Below are 17,190 nucleotides of genomic sequence, written 5' to 3' on the forward strand. Positions count from 1 at the left end.
CACTTCCATATCTCATATACATAAATTAATAGACTGATGTACATTACCATCGTGCATTGCAGAAGTTGTATCTTCTCTCCCTACAGAAGCAATATGCTCTAAAATTCTGTCTTTCAGCCTCCGATTGGTCTTCCCAACTTATTATTGGTCTTCCCAACTTATTAACTTATCCAAATTTACAAGTTGCCAGATAAATCACATTCTCTGTGCGACAATTCACCTAATATCTACATTCATATTCCTTACCCCTAACTGTGCTGTTAAACGCTTTAGATACATTCAGAAATCCACATGCCTTACAACCTTCCCAGATTTGATTTGTAATATTAAATGTAACCAAAAATGTCACATTTAGAGCAATGGGGCTTTATCAGTTGCTAAACAACTGTACTTTTCAGCTTTATTCTCTTCCCTATCCTCTAAACCACAACAACATTTTAATCCTTGCTATAACCCCTCTGCATCCTCCGCCCATTACTGTAACTGCCCAAGACCTTGCTTGTTTAATTAAGGACAAAATCAAGCTCATTAGACTGAGGGGCACATTTACTAATCCACGAATCCGAATGGGAAAAATTCGGATTGGAAACGAACATTTTGCGACTTTTTCGTATTTTTTGCGATTTTTTTCGTCGCCGTTATGACTTTTTCGTAGCCGTTACGACTTGCGCGAATTGTCGCGACTTTTTCGTCGCCGTTACCATTTGCTCGTATATTGTCGCAACTTTTTCATATTGAGCGCTCGTAAAACGGCGAGCAAACCTTTCAGACTTTGCATGATTTTGGAAGCCTCCCATAGGACTCAATGGCACTCTGCAGCTCCAACCTGAAGCTTGAATCAATACGAAACTTTCGTACTTGGCGCGACGGCTACGAAAAAGTCGCGACAATTCGCGCAAGTCGTAACGCTACAAAAAAGTCGCGACAATTTACGAAAAAGTGGTAACGCCTACGAAAAAGTCGCAACAATTTATGTAAAAATCGCAAAATACCGATCATTACGAAAAAAACGCATTCGGACGCTTTTCGGACGTTCGTGGATTAGTAAATGTGCCCCTGAGTATACCAGTTGATAAAAATCTTAAATTAAAATGCAGTACACTCACATCTATGTTACACTCTTTCACCCCTTTAGATGAAGTGAGAAAACGTCCAGCCTGCTCAAACCCCACAACCTGCTCCCTCAACCCTATACCTTCTCACCTCCTTTACCCAATTTCTGATACACTCAGCCCTGCACTGACCCACCTATTTAACCTGCCACTTTCTATGCCACTTTCTACTGGTACTTCTCCTTCTTCGTACAAATAAGCACTAATCACTCTCATCTAGTGATGAGCGAATCTGTTCTGTGCCGCCGAAATGACGAAAATGTTGCATGTCAAAAAAGTTAATTCACAATTTTTAAATTTGTTTTTATATGAAAAAATCCATATATGTAGAAAACTCCTTGAAAATTATGTCAATTCGAAGTTTGATAAATCGGCTTACCCATTACAATGAAATCACATTGTTTCATTCATTTACAAAAATTCTACTGGTGAAAAAACTTGAAAAATAAAATAGATTAAATGTTTTTTCATTCATATTTTTTAAAAAATGTTATTGATAAATCATGTAAACTCAAATTTCGAAAATTCAAATGAAAAAATACGAAAGATCGTGTTTTATTACCATTATTTTCTTGAAATTCAGAAGAAAAAACACAATCTTGAATTTTAATTAGCGATGAGTGAAAAATTTTGGCACAAAAAAGTTGTGTAAAATAGGTAAGGTCATGTAGAAAAAGACAAAGTTGCACCAAAAGGGGGTGGTCATGTTAAAAAGGTGTGGTCATGTGAAAAAAAGTCACGTGGTACCCACATTTGGCAAGTTTGTCTGCAGCTTTGCTAATTTTTTGGCAAAGCAAAATGGGACAGATTCACTCATCACTAATTTTAATAAATAGGCCCCTTATCATGTTTATGACTCTATAGAAATGTCTGTCAGTGCAGTTTATGAGAACCTTCTTGGAAAATATTCCTGTAAGCTGACAATCATTAATGCCTGAAGAAAATAATTAACCATAGGTTACAATGACATATGAGCATGGTCACTGTATTTACATCTCTCAGTTTCTTCATAGGAGAACCTAGCTGCTCTGAGCTATCAGTAGTACAATCTATGTGGTTTCCTAGGAGGAAGTTATGGTAATTGAGCTGTTTCCTTGTCTCTACTTGCTTAAAATCTGTTTGAAAATAATTTATATATATAATAGCACTGGGGAAAGGTTTCTTCACTTCCTCTTATCATTCAAAGAAAAAAACCAAAACACAGAGAAAATGCACACGGGACAAATAAAAATTCTTTTGCCCAAGCATGAAATTAACAGGGACAATTTACTGATTGCAGCAGTCATTATTTGTCTGATTTAAAAAGGCTTGGTAAATCAGTCCCTGTATGTTTGGTTATTTACCCGTCTATCATACAGTGTTGCAGATTATGCTGCCAATTTAAAGAATCTTGTTAATAATAATAATATTATGACTTATTTAATTAATTACTAAATGTGCTATGTAAAGAATACAATAAACATGAATCCCTAATACATATGTCCCTACTGCAAACAATAACTTTAATAGCACAGTCTATCTGACATGGTGGAACATATTTCAGGGAAATAGTACTGCCTACAATTTTAAAAACTTGTTCAACTTAGTGCACCATTTAACCTTTCTTTGTATATCAATAGGGAAAACACTTGAAGTAGAACCAATACACTGGAAGACTTCAATCCTAAATATTAGGAGTCCTAAATATTAGGTATCATTGACCCTGTGTAATGTTCAAACTTAAGACACAATTTTTATGTTTTTTACCCACAATGCAATAATGACATCTTGCAGTTAGTGATCAGCAAATCTGTTCCATTTTGGCAAAAAAATCAATGGGCGTTTTTTGCCGCTACTTTTCACATGACTTTATTTTACCCTGTGACTATGGGTTTTTTTCATGATGAAACCTTGCTAAAATTTCACTCTTCACTACTTCCAGTGTATTTTCCCATAATTCCATGTAATTGTGGTTACAATAGGATGTGCCTGAAACAACTGCAGCCGATGCGTCAATTTGTTCACTTGCGGTTTGATGCAAATTGGACACAGTTGTGTTAAAAATCATCCACCTGCCGTCACTTCTGGTGTTTAAAGTGAGGATGTGTGTGCCCCAATCTCAACTCAAGCATATATATTTGTAAAAGATATACAATGATGATACAGAGACTGAAGAAGAGATAACAAACAATAAGTAAAACTAATATTAATTCAGGACTTTTGCGGTTTTTATTGGTTATTACCATATATACTCGAGTATAAGCCGATCCGAATATAAGCCGAGGTACCTAATTTTACCTAAGAAAACTGTAAAAACTTATTGATTCGAGTATAAGCCTAGGGTGGGAAATGCAGCAGCTACTGTGGCTATGAGTTCCTGGATTGTTATACATGGAATTGCCACTGTGGTAATATTGCTATAAGTTCTGGGCAATTATACATAAAATTGACTTTTATTTACTTACTGAGTATGTATCAGAAAAATGTAATAGAGCTGCTAAAGCTTGAGTTTTCCAGCTAATGCATAACTCAGTAACTCAGTTATGATAACTCAGTTGTGATACAGTTATTGCAGCATATTGACAGCGACTGGAGAAAACACAGCCAGCGGCTCCATTTTTTATTTATGGAAATTGCTGCAGGTTCCCATAACTTCATTATCAGGCTGTATCAAGTGATCTACAGTTGCCAGCAGCAGCACAGGTGTAAGAGCCAGTGTGGAATTTAGTGAACTTCTTAACACTTTCCCCCCCCCTGTGCTTGTCCTGCATTGCAGAGGCACTTCAGAATGCAGTATTTTACATGGGCTGAGGGAAGTGCTTGGTAATAGAATTGGCCTGGGTGCTTTCCATCAGGGTTTCACCCGTACCAAATTGCTAAAATACTGATGTAGAACTGCTCAGTCTGTCTATACCAAACCAGTCACACATATGCAATCACATATATGATCAGCTCATCAGTTCTACAGCTTCATGTGCCCCACAGAATTTGTATTCTATGCATATTTGAAAAACACAAGTGGTGCTCAGACCACTAGAACAATGTACTGTACTGATATAATAGCATAATACCATAATAAACCCTAACACAGCTGTCTCTCCCCAGTGCAATATCCACCATCTACCGACACACAGCTGTCTCTCCCCAGTGCAATATCCACCATCTACCGACACACAGCTGTCTCTCCCCAGTGCAATATCCACCATCTACCGACACACAGCTGTCTCTCCCCAGTGCAATATCCACCATCTACCGACACACAGCTGTCTCTCCCCAGTGCAATATCCACCATCTACCGACACACAGCTGTCTCTCCCCAGTGCAATATCCACCATCTACCGACACACAGCTGTCTCTCCCTAGTGCAATATCCACCATCTACGGACACATAGAGATGTAGCGAACTGTTCGCCGGAGAACTAATTCACGCGAACATCGGGTGTTCGCAAGTCCGCAAATTCGCGAACTTTTGGTGATGTTCGCCATGTTGGGTTCGCCGCGTTTTTTTGCCTCGGTTTCTTCCGTCACGTTTATTCGCTTCGGTTTTTCGCCTTTGCGTATACATAGGAATAGCTTGCGTTTTTTTTTTGGCGTTATTTTTTTGCGTTTTTTTTTGCGTTTTTTTTTTGTGTTTTTTTTACAAAGTATTTTTCAGAGGAATTTTTGCCCTTGATCCCCCTCCTGCATGCCACTGTCCAGGTCGTGGCACCCTTTAAACAACTTTAAAATCAGTTTTCTGGCCAGAAATGGCTTTTCTAGGTTTTAAAGTTCGCCTTCCCATTGAAGTCTATGGGGTTCGCAAAGTTTGCGAATATTCGCGAGTTTTGCCGAAAGTCCGCGAACGGGTTCGCGAACATTTTTGCCAATGTTCGCTACATCCCTACCGACACACAGCTGTCTCTCCCCAGTGCAATTCTTTTTAAGAACATGTACAGTGTAGTGGTGATTAAGTTGTAAACAAAAGATCATCAAAGAGAACATTACTAAAGAGCAGGGAAATGCATGAAAACCATTATTCCCCATCAAATGTGCTACATTTCTCTACTGACCCACAGCTGTTGCCTCCCCTGCTATTCAGCGCACACGTCGCACCCCCCCCCCCTCTACCCACCACGTGTACTCGGGCTGTCTTCTCTCCTGGCATTCTCACCTCACCCCCTCCCTCCCTAACACGCACGACGCACCCCCCTTCCCCCCCGTGTGTACTGGGGTGCTTGCGTATGTGTGCACACACGCGAACGGGCAAGTACACGTGGGGGGGGGGGGGGTGCGCACCGAATGCCAGCGCAGCCTATATTCACGCGAGTATAAGCCGAGCCTCAGTTTTTCAGCACATTTTTCGTGCTGAAAAAGTTGGCTTATACTCGAGTATATACGGTAAGCTTTTTTTAACTTCATATCTGCCTTTTGCAACATGAATCAATGAATAGGGTTTTTGCCACACATACCTTTAAACCCCCAAAAAGGCTATGGGTTTTTGTTATTTCTTGAGCCAAAAAGAGCAAACAACTAGAATGAAGCTACTCCGTGTTTGGTTCTTGGGAGGAAGAGAATTAGATTATACAATGAGAGAAAATGTGTTTCCCCTTTCTCTTCTCTTCCAGTTTCACTGTTGGACAAAGGTTTTTGCATTGGAGAGAAGCACAGTGGTTCCCCACACTGATACAAAGACTCACAAAAACATCTGTTCCTATAATAACTTGCGCAAAATAGAATATTCTTAAAGGATTAAAAGCAGAGCAGGCAGGAAGAGTAAAAGGAACAAAAAGAATCATATACATAAAAAGATCAACTATAAAAAAACAAGCTATTGCAAATACAGATAATATGGAACTGCGTCACATCACAGAATCAAAAAGTGACTACAAAAGGTTTTCATACTGCTGCATGTTAAGGGAGAAAATTCTGTGTCAGACATATTAATAAACTGTTATCTCTCCTGTCTTATTTTTTGGGAATTTATAAATAGTTAATCAAGCTCAACCCCTCCAAATGAACGTAAACATGTATCACACACATAAACAGATCTATATATACACTGATATATATAGTGCACAGGGAGGAGCACACCCTATACAAGTCCAAATGCCCTTGGTGCAGGTCAAAAACAAAAATATAATAGAAAGAGTGCCGCCCACACAGGGACTTGATACAAAAGAAAAAGTGTTTTTATTGAAAAACACTTTTTCTTTTGTATAAAGTGCCTGTGTGTGCGCCACTCTTTCTATTATATATATATATATACAGGTATATATATATAGATCTATATATCTAAAGATCAAATGGAAGCTCCGTTCCTCTAATCTAAAGGGGTGACCTCTGGTGCGTTGATTGTTTTTATGGGAAAAAACAAAATCCCCCATCTGCCTATAATCCCCTCTAATGTACTTGTACAGAGTAATCATGTCCCCTTGCAAGTGTTTTTTTTCCAGAGAAAACAACCCCAACCTCGACAGTATAATTCCCATTTATATTATTCCTAATAAAGTGTGAACCTTGCATTTATCAAATGTTATTGCCTATTATCAAATCCATTCTGTATAAGCTGTTTCTCATAGCAAAGGCTAGTACCAGAAACATTTCTACATAATGAGAAAACTGAAACCAATTTTTATTGTTGCCTGGAGAGTGGTGTTATGTAAAATTATGACAGAAATGATAAAGGGGGTGAGCTGTGGAGTCAGTTTTTCTCAACATGACCACCTAACATTACTGAGACTATTGGTAAAAAATAATATGAATACACATTTTATTAGTCAATAAATTGATATTATTTAGTAGATAACTATTATAAAAAATTGGTGATATTAGTTAATTGCCCATCATTAAATATAGTACAGGTGTGGGACCTATCATCCTGAATGTTTAGGACCTGGGGCATTTTGCATAAAGGGTCCTCCCATAAATTTTATCCTCATACTTATAGATATACTTAAGATATACTTACCCCCAAATTTTTGGTCTGGCAAAATTTCTATTACTGCCGCTTCGTTGGCGAAAAGTTGTAGCACAACAAAATGGCAAATTCTGTTATGTAATTCTAAATAATTATTACATTCTCAAGATAAAATATCATTCACACATTAACATACGGAAATGAAAAAATTCATTAATGTTACATTGGTTGACTCCTTTCCCTTGTCACATGTCCTGCTCTACCATTTTATTGCTTGTCTTGCTGTGTGTGTGACAAGATACCAGAGCTTAGATCACTCACGGACAAATGTGCTTATGAGTTGGTAAGCTTTTTGCTGCCCACCAATTATGACAATTTGCCTATTTGGGTACAACACAAGCAGGCACAAAAAAGTCAACTCATGACAAGGATGCAGTTTTGAACTCCACATCCTTCAAAGGATGTGGATCGATTTGAAGAGAAGGAGCCCTGATTATGTCACGCAGGTGCAGTGGGACATAGAAAGTAAGTGTTTAAGTAAGTAAAATGTTTATGCTTGTGCTACAAAAAAATGTTTGTCCCATAAGGAAGACAAGCTGCCCATGCAGAGCAGGAGATAGTGGCATAGGAGCAGATAGAGGAGCAACAGCCTGCACCCAGTGCCCCAGAGCCACACATTGAGGAGAATATAAAGGCAGTGGAGCCTGGTGAATGTAATTATTTTTCACTTAGAAATGTATGTTACTATCTCAGTATGTATATTGTTGTTAGGAAAGACATTATAAAAATGGTCTACACTGACGAAAATAGATTAGTACAGGGCTGTCTAACTGGTGAAAGCATACTGTATGACATATGATTGGCCACTACATGTAATAAGTTGGACAAAACTAGATTAGGACATGCAATGGCATTTGGAAATCTATGTATCTATGTATCTTTTAAAATGTTGGGATGTAAGATTTCCACCTATTTATCATAGAACTGTGGTTGGGTGATATAATGGAGCCACCCACAATTAGCCCAACAAGCCCCACCTCTGAAGGTAAATAAAAATATTAATATATTCATTGAAGGTTGTTTTTGCCTCAGAAATTCTAATGCCCAGTCAAGGTAAAGAAAGCCTGGGGGAGTGTAGGCACGAGGCTAACGAGGAGGGCAGACAGGCAGGAGCCCGCCCTTTGAGAAATGTGGCAAGAGCTCCAAACACTCAAAAAAGGCTGGAGACCCTAGAAAAAAAATTAAAGAAATCATTTTTTTGTTTATTTTTAAAAAAAATTATTTTTGAGAAAAAGTTTTCTAAATATTTGTTATATTATGGCCCAGAGGCCACCCCCTGTAAGGTGCCCCTCTCACTCCCCCTCCCCCCAGGATCCCCCAGGATTGCGCAGAAGCTCATCCATTTGTCTTGCACATGGAGCACTGGGAACAGGACCTGCAGAAATCCCCAGCATGCCTAGACCCCAGTGCTCCATATGTGAGCAAAGTTGAAGTACAGCTGGGTGGCACACCACTCTTACATTTACCTTGCCATAGGCCTGGGCCTTTGTGGCCTTAAAAAGAGCAAGCACTGGCACTCCAAAGAAATTATAGGCATGGCAAGCCCTTGCAAGTTAATTGCAAACGTGCAACGCTTCGGAGCCAAAAGTCCCTTTGTCCGGACCTGAAGGCATGCCCTCCCCTTTAAAGGACATGGAAAGGCAAAGTCACTTGGGGGTGCCAAAATATTAGGCACCCCCAAGTGACTTTAATCGCCTACCTTTTACCCCGGGCTGGTGCCCCAGTTGGGAGAGAACAGCACCAGCCTGGGGTAGCTGCCAGCGCTTCCTTCTTCCTGTATCGCCGCGCGCATGCGCAGTAGAGTGAAAAGCCGAGCTTTAACAGAAAAGTCGGCTTTTCACTCTACTGCGCATGCGCCTGACTCACAGTCACACCTTAACAAAGCCGGAAGGAGGAAGCGCATTGCCCCAGGTGCCCCGGGCTGGTGCTGTTTTCTCCTAACAGGGACACCAGCCCGGGGTACAAGGTAAGCGATCTAAGTCACTTGGGGGTGCCTAACATTTTGGTGATTTTTATTTGTTGCAACTTTTTCTGAGCAATATACATTGGTGTTATTGGGTGTTTTTTTATGGCAAAAAAAAAATCCTCACAGATACTAAGGGGCTCATTTACTAAACATCATTTTTAATTTTAAACTGGATTTAAATTTTTTTTTAAAAGTCACAGAGGAAAAACCCTACGACTATTCTGAAATTTACTATGCGTTTATGTGGCTAAAAATCTGAATTTGACAATTTGCCAGATTAAAGTTGCCAAGTTCACGTAGAAGTCTTTGAAGTTTCCTTGAAGTTCTCTCTTTTGTCTCAAAATTTTAAAGATTTTGCTGGGTTTTATCTGAAAATCATGTTGGGATTTTTGCAGTGACAATCTGAACTTGAGTTTTTCAAGACTTCTCTCACAGCGACTTTTTTTTAGGTGTTCAGGAAAACGAGTTTAGTCGAATTTGAAAATAAAAAAAAATGAAAAATTATGAAGTTTTAGTAAAACTGCCCCTTATTATTATTATTATTATTATTATTATTATTATAGAAAATGTGTCAAGCTACACAAACTTTGTGCAGTTCTTATGTTTTGATGGCTGTGTACATCATGAACTACCACAAACCAGATTTGGTTATGTATATTTAGAACTCTATTATACTGTCTGCGGGTAATCTGTTTCCTATGTTTATTCCATTTCCTTTCTATTGAAATATTTCCTCTTTTTCAAAAACAGGTGCATAATAACTGTGCTATACTTAATGCAAGGCATGTCTGTAGATCTTATGATGAGTTTTCTTCATCTTCAAGACCTAATGATTCAAAAAGAGGTAAAATCTTATAATTCCCTCCTTATACAAGAAAAACGTGGGTTTAATCTTTCTCCACCTGTTTTTTTTTTTATATATTTTATGGTACAGTATTTTATCCAGTTAAGATATGGTAATGGTTAGGCTGAACAGTAATAACAGATGCACGGGAAGTTTTTGTACTAAGATTGTGCATTGTGCCCCAGCTCGCACAGTGACACAGAGAAGTACATTAACTTTCAGCCAGAATAGGCTTAGGGCTGTAAATCTCAGCTATTGTACATATATACGGCTATGAGTGAGTATATTTTCAGGAGGATTGTCTGTCTGAACAGTGATAACAGATGCAAGGGAAGTTTTTGTATGAGGATCATGCATTGTGCCCCCAGTGTACACAGTGACACAGAGCAGTACATTAACTTTTAGCCAGAATAAGCTTCGTGCTCTAAGTCTCAGCTGCAATGCATATGTAACCATGAATGAGTAGATTTACAAGAGGATAAATCATTGTTGTTGGGAAACTATACAGAGGGGGACAGATCAGATGACCATCAGTAATGTGTCTAAGTCCCTTAATGAACATTTTTAATGATCTCAATTGCATTATTAATGCAAAAATAAAGTTAGTGACCACCAATGCCATATGTAAGCTGTCACTGCCAAGGCCAAAACATTTATATTCTAGTAGTATTATAAGTCTGCATATTTTTGTATAAAATGTTATTTATGCATAAAATGTGTTAAGTATAATCCGTGCCATTCAGTCTGGTATTATTGAATTAATTAATAGGGTTTTTAAGTCCTTGAAATTTACAGATTATCTGCACAAAGGAAAAAAAGAAAAAGTGTCTGCCTCTGAAACTCTAAGTTAATTTATATAAATAAAGTACTAAATAACTATTGGTGGCTGCCATTTGCATTCATTGTAGGACAGTACGACTATGTAGACCAGGGGTACCCAGATTTTATCACCCTGTGATCTACTATTGCCATCTGGCTAATATTTGGCTCCAACTGCAAGAAAAAGTATCACTCTTGATGTTTAATACCCAAATACACATAACAATATATAAATGCAGTGCCAACATAGCAGTATGTAAATACATAAAAGTTTAATGTGAAAAGGATTGTAGTACTTTTAATTTCCCTTCTTTGAAGCCCACATGGTGGTTTGCATACAGATACATATATAAAGTGGGAACAAATGTATACAGTGGCCAGACGGGGACAATCTTCTATTCTGGGATGAAACTACAAGGATGGATGACAAACTCAGCCTCACTCAAAAGCTCTGGTAGTATATGTTGGCGGGAAAAAAGAAGTGTCGGGATGGCATTCTGCTGCATTCCGCCTCATGGGCTACCAGAAACTTTTGAAGTATAATAAACAGGGGCGCGCGGCATGGGGAAAAGTTGCGTGCGTAAAGTCGTGCACGGCGAAAAGTCACGTCGAAGCGTGCACGTCCGCACGCTTTGACGTGCGTCCTGATGCAGCGCGCACTTGCGTCTTGTTGCCACCCTGTAAATACTCGCCATGTACATGCCATCTTTGCTTGGTTATCAAGTTATCCTGGTGCCTGGCATTTTTCCCTAATCTGATTCTTCTGTTGTTAACCTCTGCCTGGAATCCGCTTTTGAACCTGTTCTGCCTGCCTCGACCTGGACCTGTCTGACCATCCTCCTGCTTGATCCTGTTGTTACTGCGTTTTGGGTCTCCGGCCTCTCTCCACTCCCGTGCTTCCTGTTCTCATCCTCAGGCAAGCCTCCGGTTAGTGTGAGACGTTTGTAGGCTTGCTGGCTACGGCCTCCACTCCTCGGCCTGACACACAGTTAAGGTCCCCATACACGGGCCGATAGTAGCTGCCGATATCGGTCCCTTGGACTGATTCGGCAGCTAATCGGCCCGTGTATGGGCAGAACCGAGCGGCCTGGCCGACCGATATCTGACCTGAAATTGGCCAGATCTCGATCGGCCAGGTTAGAAAATCCACTCGGATTCCCGTAGGTGGGGATATCGGGTAAAGGTTAGTAAAGGTTAGAAAATCCACTCGGATTCCCGTAGGTGGGGATATGGGGTAAAGATCCGCTCGCTTGGCGACATCGCCAAGCGAGCGGATCTTATAGTGTATGGGGAGCTTTACATAGCAAATAGTAGGTAAGCTATTTGGAAAACAGGTATGGGACCTGTTATTCAGAATGCTTGGGACCTGGGGCTTTCCGTAACATATGCCACAAGTTCCTGTGAAGGAGCCAATGAAGGTAGAAACTTGATAATATGAGACCCCTATGAAGCTAGTGCAGGGTTGCTGCATCATTTTAATATGTGACCTGGAATAAATGTACATAGGTCTGAGGTCATTCCTGCACACTGTCAGCAAAAGGGGCTGAGTTTGCAACCCTAAACATGGCTGAATTATTTCACCCGCAAGTGCTCAGGTCCAACACAAACATTTTTCGTAATATATTTTACTGATGTAACCCAGCCTTTCACATAAGTGAAACGTACCTGTTGTCAGAGCATATTGCAGTTAGCAAAGTGTCTGGTGCTAGTATGAAGAAGATACATTTTATAGAAACAGTGCAGCTGTGATTTTGTAGTGTTTTTTTCCCATTGGTTTTACCCCTGTATCAACAGTTTTTTCACTATCTTCTGATTTTATACTTTCAAGGGTCAAGTAGATTGCATTGCTAGAAACCTGCCAGGTGATGCTTGATTTGCCTTGAAATAGAGTCTCCATCATTCGACAGTTCTCCTATCTATTCCATTCTTTTCCCAGATGGATACCAGTTAGATCCATTCATGATAGTGTAACCAGTAACTGTACAGGTAAGTGTGAAAGACTGTGATGGTACAATTATAGCACATTGGATTTCTTGATTTAAGGTGAGAAAGCCATGATACTAACAACTTGGACATACAAGAATAAAAAAAAATATATTAAAAATAGTGTACATAATTCATTAGTACTTACTAGAATGAAAGGTAAGGAAAACAAAAGTAAATAAATACTAGGAGAGTAGGAAAAATTTGTCTTACTATGACTTGCCCACGTGATAATGTATAATCTGTCTATGGTTTATTGCATACAAATTAACAAAGGGGGCACTATAATGAAGAGAACTGTGACATGCTGACTGCCTGTACACGCAATTTTGGGGGAATTAGCAATGGTAGGCAGGCATGCAGAGGATCTGGAGCATAAGAGACATGGACACCATGTCTTTAGGCAAAACACAGGTTTATTCAGGGCCAATTCTTCCCAACAGAAACATAAGACAGTTCATCAACAGTTCAGTGTTATGATATGTCCCTTCTTCAGGGCTCTCACCTTCCAGGGTTACTTCCACTCTCTGGAACACTCAGGCTTCACATTAAGCCTTGCTGACTCTTCTCAGCACTCATCTGTCTGCTCCTGGCAGTGGCAGGAGGCACCCCCTGGGAGTTACTAACACAGGCAGCCCTCCTGCCCTGTGCTCCCACTCTGAGAGTGACCCTCTGAGTCCAGAATCAGTCTCCGACTCTCTAACCCCCTGTGTAATCACACAGCCCTTTTATTTGCTGCTCACCTGCAGCCTAATCTGAATGGTAGTGTATTGGGGGTATCCTTAATGGAGAAGGATCTAGTGGTATTTGTTGATAACAAGTTGTCTAATTCCAGGCAGTGTCATTCTGTGGCTACTAAAGCAAATAAAGTGCTGTCTTGTATAAAAAAGGGCATTGACTCAAGGGATGAGAACATAATTTTGCCCCTTTATAGGTCCCTGGTAAGGCCTCACCTTGAGTATGCGGTGCAGTTTTGGGCTCCAGTCCTTAAGAAGGATATTAATGAGCTGGAGAGAGTGCAGAGACGTGCAACTAAACTGGTTAAGGGGATGGAAGATTTAAGCTATGAGGTTAGACTGTCGAGGTTGGGGTTGTTTTCTCTGGAAAAGAGGTGCTTGCGAGGGGACATGATTACTCTGTACAAGTACATTAGAGGGGATTATAGGCAGATAGGGGATGTTCTTTTTTCCCATAAAAACAATCAGCGCACCAGAGGCCACCCCTTTAGATTAGAGGAACGGAGCTTCCATTTGAAGCAGCGTAGGTGGTTTTTCACGGTGAGGGCAGTGAGGTTGTGGAATGCCCTTCCTAGTGATGTGGTAATGGCAGATTCTGTTAATGCCTTTAAGAGGGGCCTGGATGAGTTCTTGAACAATCAGAATATCCAAGGCTATTGTGATACTAATATCTACAGTTAGTGTTGGTGGTTGTATGTGTGGTTTGTGTATGTGGGTGTATGGATTGGTGGGTGTGGGTTGTGTGTGCTGGGTTTACTTGGATGGGTTGAACTTGATGGACTCTGGTCATTTTTCAACCCTATGTAACTATGTAACTATGTAACTATGTAACTATCTAATCAGGCAGCTCCCTACACCTGGCCAACTGAAAACATTAAAGGGAATTTGGAATGGAGAACCTAACCAATTAACCCTCCATTTACTCCAGGGACCTATTCATTTGGCTTTTCCCAAGCCAGTAACATAAACCCAGCATCACCTGCCGAAAAACCAGGTATTTTACCTGGTGCCATTTGTATCCCACCTTAAACACTGGTGGAAATACACCAAATAATGATCTTTTCCATTGCATCTCTCACAGAACATAGACATTTTTTATGGTTCACCAAAAAATTAGGCCTTGCTCATAATTTATCTTCAGTAACCCCATCTCAGGAATCTGACTTCATTTAGAAGTCAGATTTTGATTGACTGCTCAGTGTTCCCTTTCATTAGCCAATTAAAGCTGACCTTCAAAATAACTCCAACACAAAGCTGCATGTACAGAGACAGATTGCTGTGAGGAGAATATTAAGGAGTAACTTGATTTAGTCAACAGTGCAGAATGTTTACCATGATTCATAATTAATAGTTTGGCTAAATTTTGGGCGTGGCAGGAGCATGAAGTCTGAAAAGCTTGAATTCTTGCACTTTGGGGTGATATACACCTACAACTAGGCCCTGCATATAGATACAATTCCCTCTCAGTTTTTAATGGGGGCTACGGTTGGCACTAGTCCAGTTTTTAACTGAACAGTCTGTTTTTTCCAGAGGCAGTCCTTGTGCCTAGTTTTTATGGTTTTGAAAACTTGAAGTTCCTTCATACCACACAGTGTATGACATCATAGCCCTGCCACAACATCATCTCCCTGATCCTCAGTGTCATTGCTCCCATGACATTATCAGCCTGCCCCCTTTGTCTAGCTTTCATTGCTGAGAAAGGTGCCAACAATAATTGGGTGATTTGTAGCATTTTGTCACTCTCCTATGGAGCAAACTAGGGCAGAAATCATGGACCATTAACATAAGTATATTCTTTCCTCATTTGTTTTATAGCCTATACCTCTACAAGACTACAGGAGTTCTAAGTAAATACAATATAATAAATAATGTATTAAAAAGGGGTGAATGAGATCTTTCCTTTTGGATCTCCTTAAACAGGGAATTAATATTTGCTGCTGGGTCTCCAGGGGTATATTTTGCTACCCTGACTGGAATGTTTTACCCCAGACTTATACAGTCACAATAAGGAAGTGTATATGTTTTTGAATGAAGCTGAATCACAGTGTCGCTACCCCAGTAAGCACTCTGATTAAAGCTCATGCAAAAAGCACCCTGTATTAGTGGGAATAAACATTATCTGAGCATTCAACATTGCATCACTACTCATTATAAATATATACCTCTTTAAAAGAGGAAGCTTACTTTATTGTTTTCAAAATAATATTCCACAAATTTAGGTTTACCTTATGAATTAATTTGTTAGATTTTTGACAGGACTAACTGAGCCATAACATTATGGAATCCTATTTCAAAAGTGAAAAAATGTATGCCTTGCTAACATCCCTAAAAGCTATGAGGCATATGACATTATTTTTTCCATATCATTGACTGAGACTAAAACGTTTTGACTTTTGCAAAACTCTGACACTAACATGTGTTAAGTTTATGACAGGGACCTTAGCTTGTAAACTCCTCTAAAGCATGGACTGCTGTGAATGATAAACAATTTCTAAGCACCCTAAGGGTTAACTCCCCTGCTAGTTTTGGGAATCCACTATTAGGTTTCCCAGAAGTCCTGGTACCTGTAACCTGGATCCCTGGGCAGAATGTGTTTCTTATTAGTAAGTGGGAACAAGATGCTCCTCCTCTTCCTCCACCTGTGGAACACGGGGCATGATGCTGGGGAAGCCTGGGATCGGGGCTTTAGTAAAGACAAGGGAGTCAGGTCCTTGGAGAAGATGAGCTCCTGTCATAGTACACTCTTGTAGAGTAAAGGTTGCCATACACACTAAGATCCACTTGCTTGGAGACGTCGCCAAGCAAGTAGATCTTCTCCCTAAATCCCCACCTAGGGGTGGGTGATATCAAGCTAATTCTGTCATTTGGCCGTGGGGCCCAACGATCAGATTAGAACGCTCGGTATAGGCGCACGTTGGTTCGGGGACCGTATCAACGAGCCGATGCGGTCCCCGATCCTACGAAAAATCAAACCTACCCAATCGAGATCTGCCTGATTTCCTGCCAAATACACCCCAAGGCAGCGTCAGTGTGTGAAAGGCTCTGTAGCTGAATGTGCCTTGGGCACTTAACATCAGAGAAGCCTGTACTGTGAGTACGATCTTTACTGTTATTTTTGATTCGAGGACTCCTGGCTTCCAGAAATGCTATTAGGGCAGCTGAAAGGAATAGCTCTGCAACATCTCTTCCTTCATCCACACATGTATGCAAGGGCCCAGGTGAAACTGAGAGGCTAATATAACCAATGCTCTATACCAGTTAAGTGGAAAATATTTCTGAGTGGAAAAATAAATGGTTATAACTTGCTCCCTGAATATCCTATTACTTACAAGTGGTGGCAATAATTGGTACATTCTTGTGCGCCCTAGAAGCCGACATTTATATTTAGCTGGTGCCACCACTTTAGGTATTGGGGTTTATATATCCATGGATATTAGTGTACATATTTATTGTATATATGATAAAGTACAGAGAATGTTTTTATAGAATGAACTTCCGGAATAGTTTTATTTGATGAACTATGAACACGATCCAAATTGATTTAGGAATTTATTGTATGTAATATCCCCTATCTGTTTTAATCAAGTGGTGTGGTTTTTTTTTTATGTTAGTTCACTTTTGTTTTCTCACAGTATTTAAATTAATTGTATTGACACTGATATTAATTCAGGAGCACAGACAGGGTTTGTATATACTGCGCTCCCTGAATATAATAGAACTATATAGAGAAAGCACAATAGTATAAAACCTAGGAATGGCTCTTAGTGGTCCTTTCATTACATGTAGTCTGTTTT

At 39.9% G+C, this 17,190-nt stretch overlaps 1 protein-coding gene across 1 annotated transcript in view; it reads right to left on the reverse strand.

Annotated features, from left to right (window-relative positions):
• LOC548369 (uncharacterized loc548369) overlaps positions 1-17,190 on the reverse strand; it is a 95,394-nt gene that overhangs the window by 13,196 nt on the left and 65,008 nt on the right. The window contains 1 exon segment of the mRNA NM_001114211.1: positions 15,970-15,975. Coding sequence (NP_001107683.1) covers positions 15,970-15,975 — 6 coding nt within the window.

Source organism: Xenopus tropicalis, chromosome 1 (genome assembly GCF_000004195.4).
Source record: "Xenopus tropicalis strain Nigerian chromosome 1, UCB_Xtro_10.0, whole genome shotgun sequence".
NCBI classification, from domain to species: Eukaryota; Metazoa; Chordata; class Amphibia; order Anura; family Pipidae; genus Xenopus; species Xenopus tropicalis.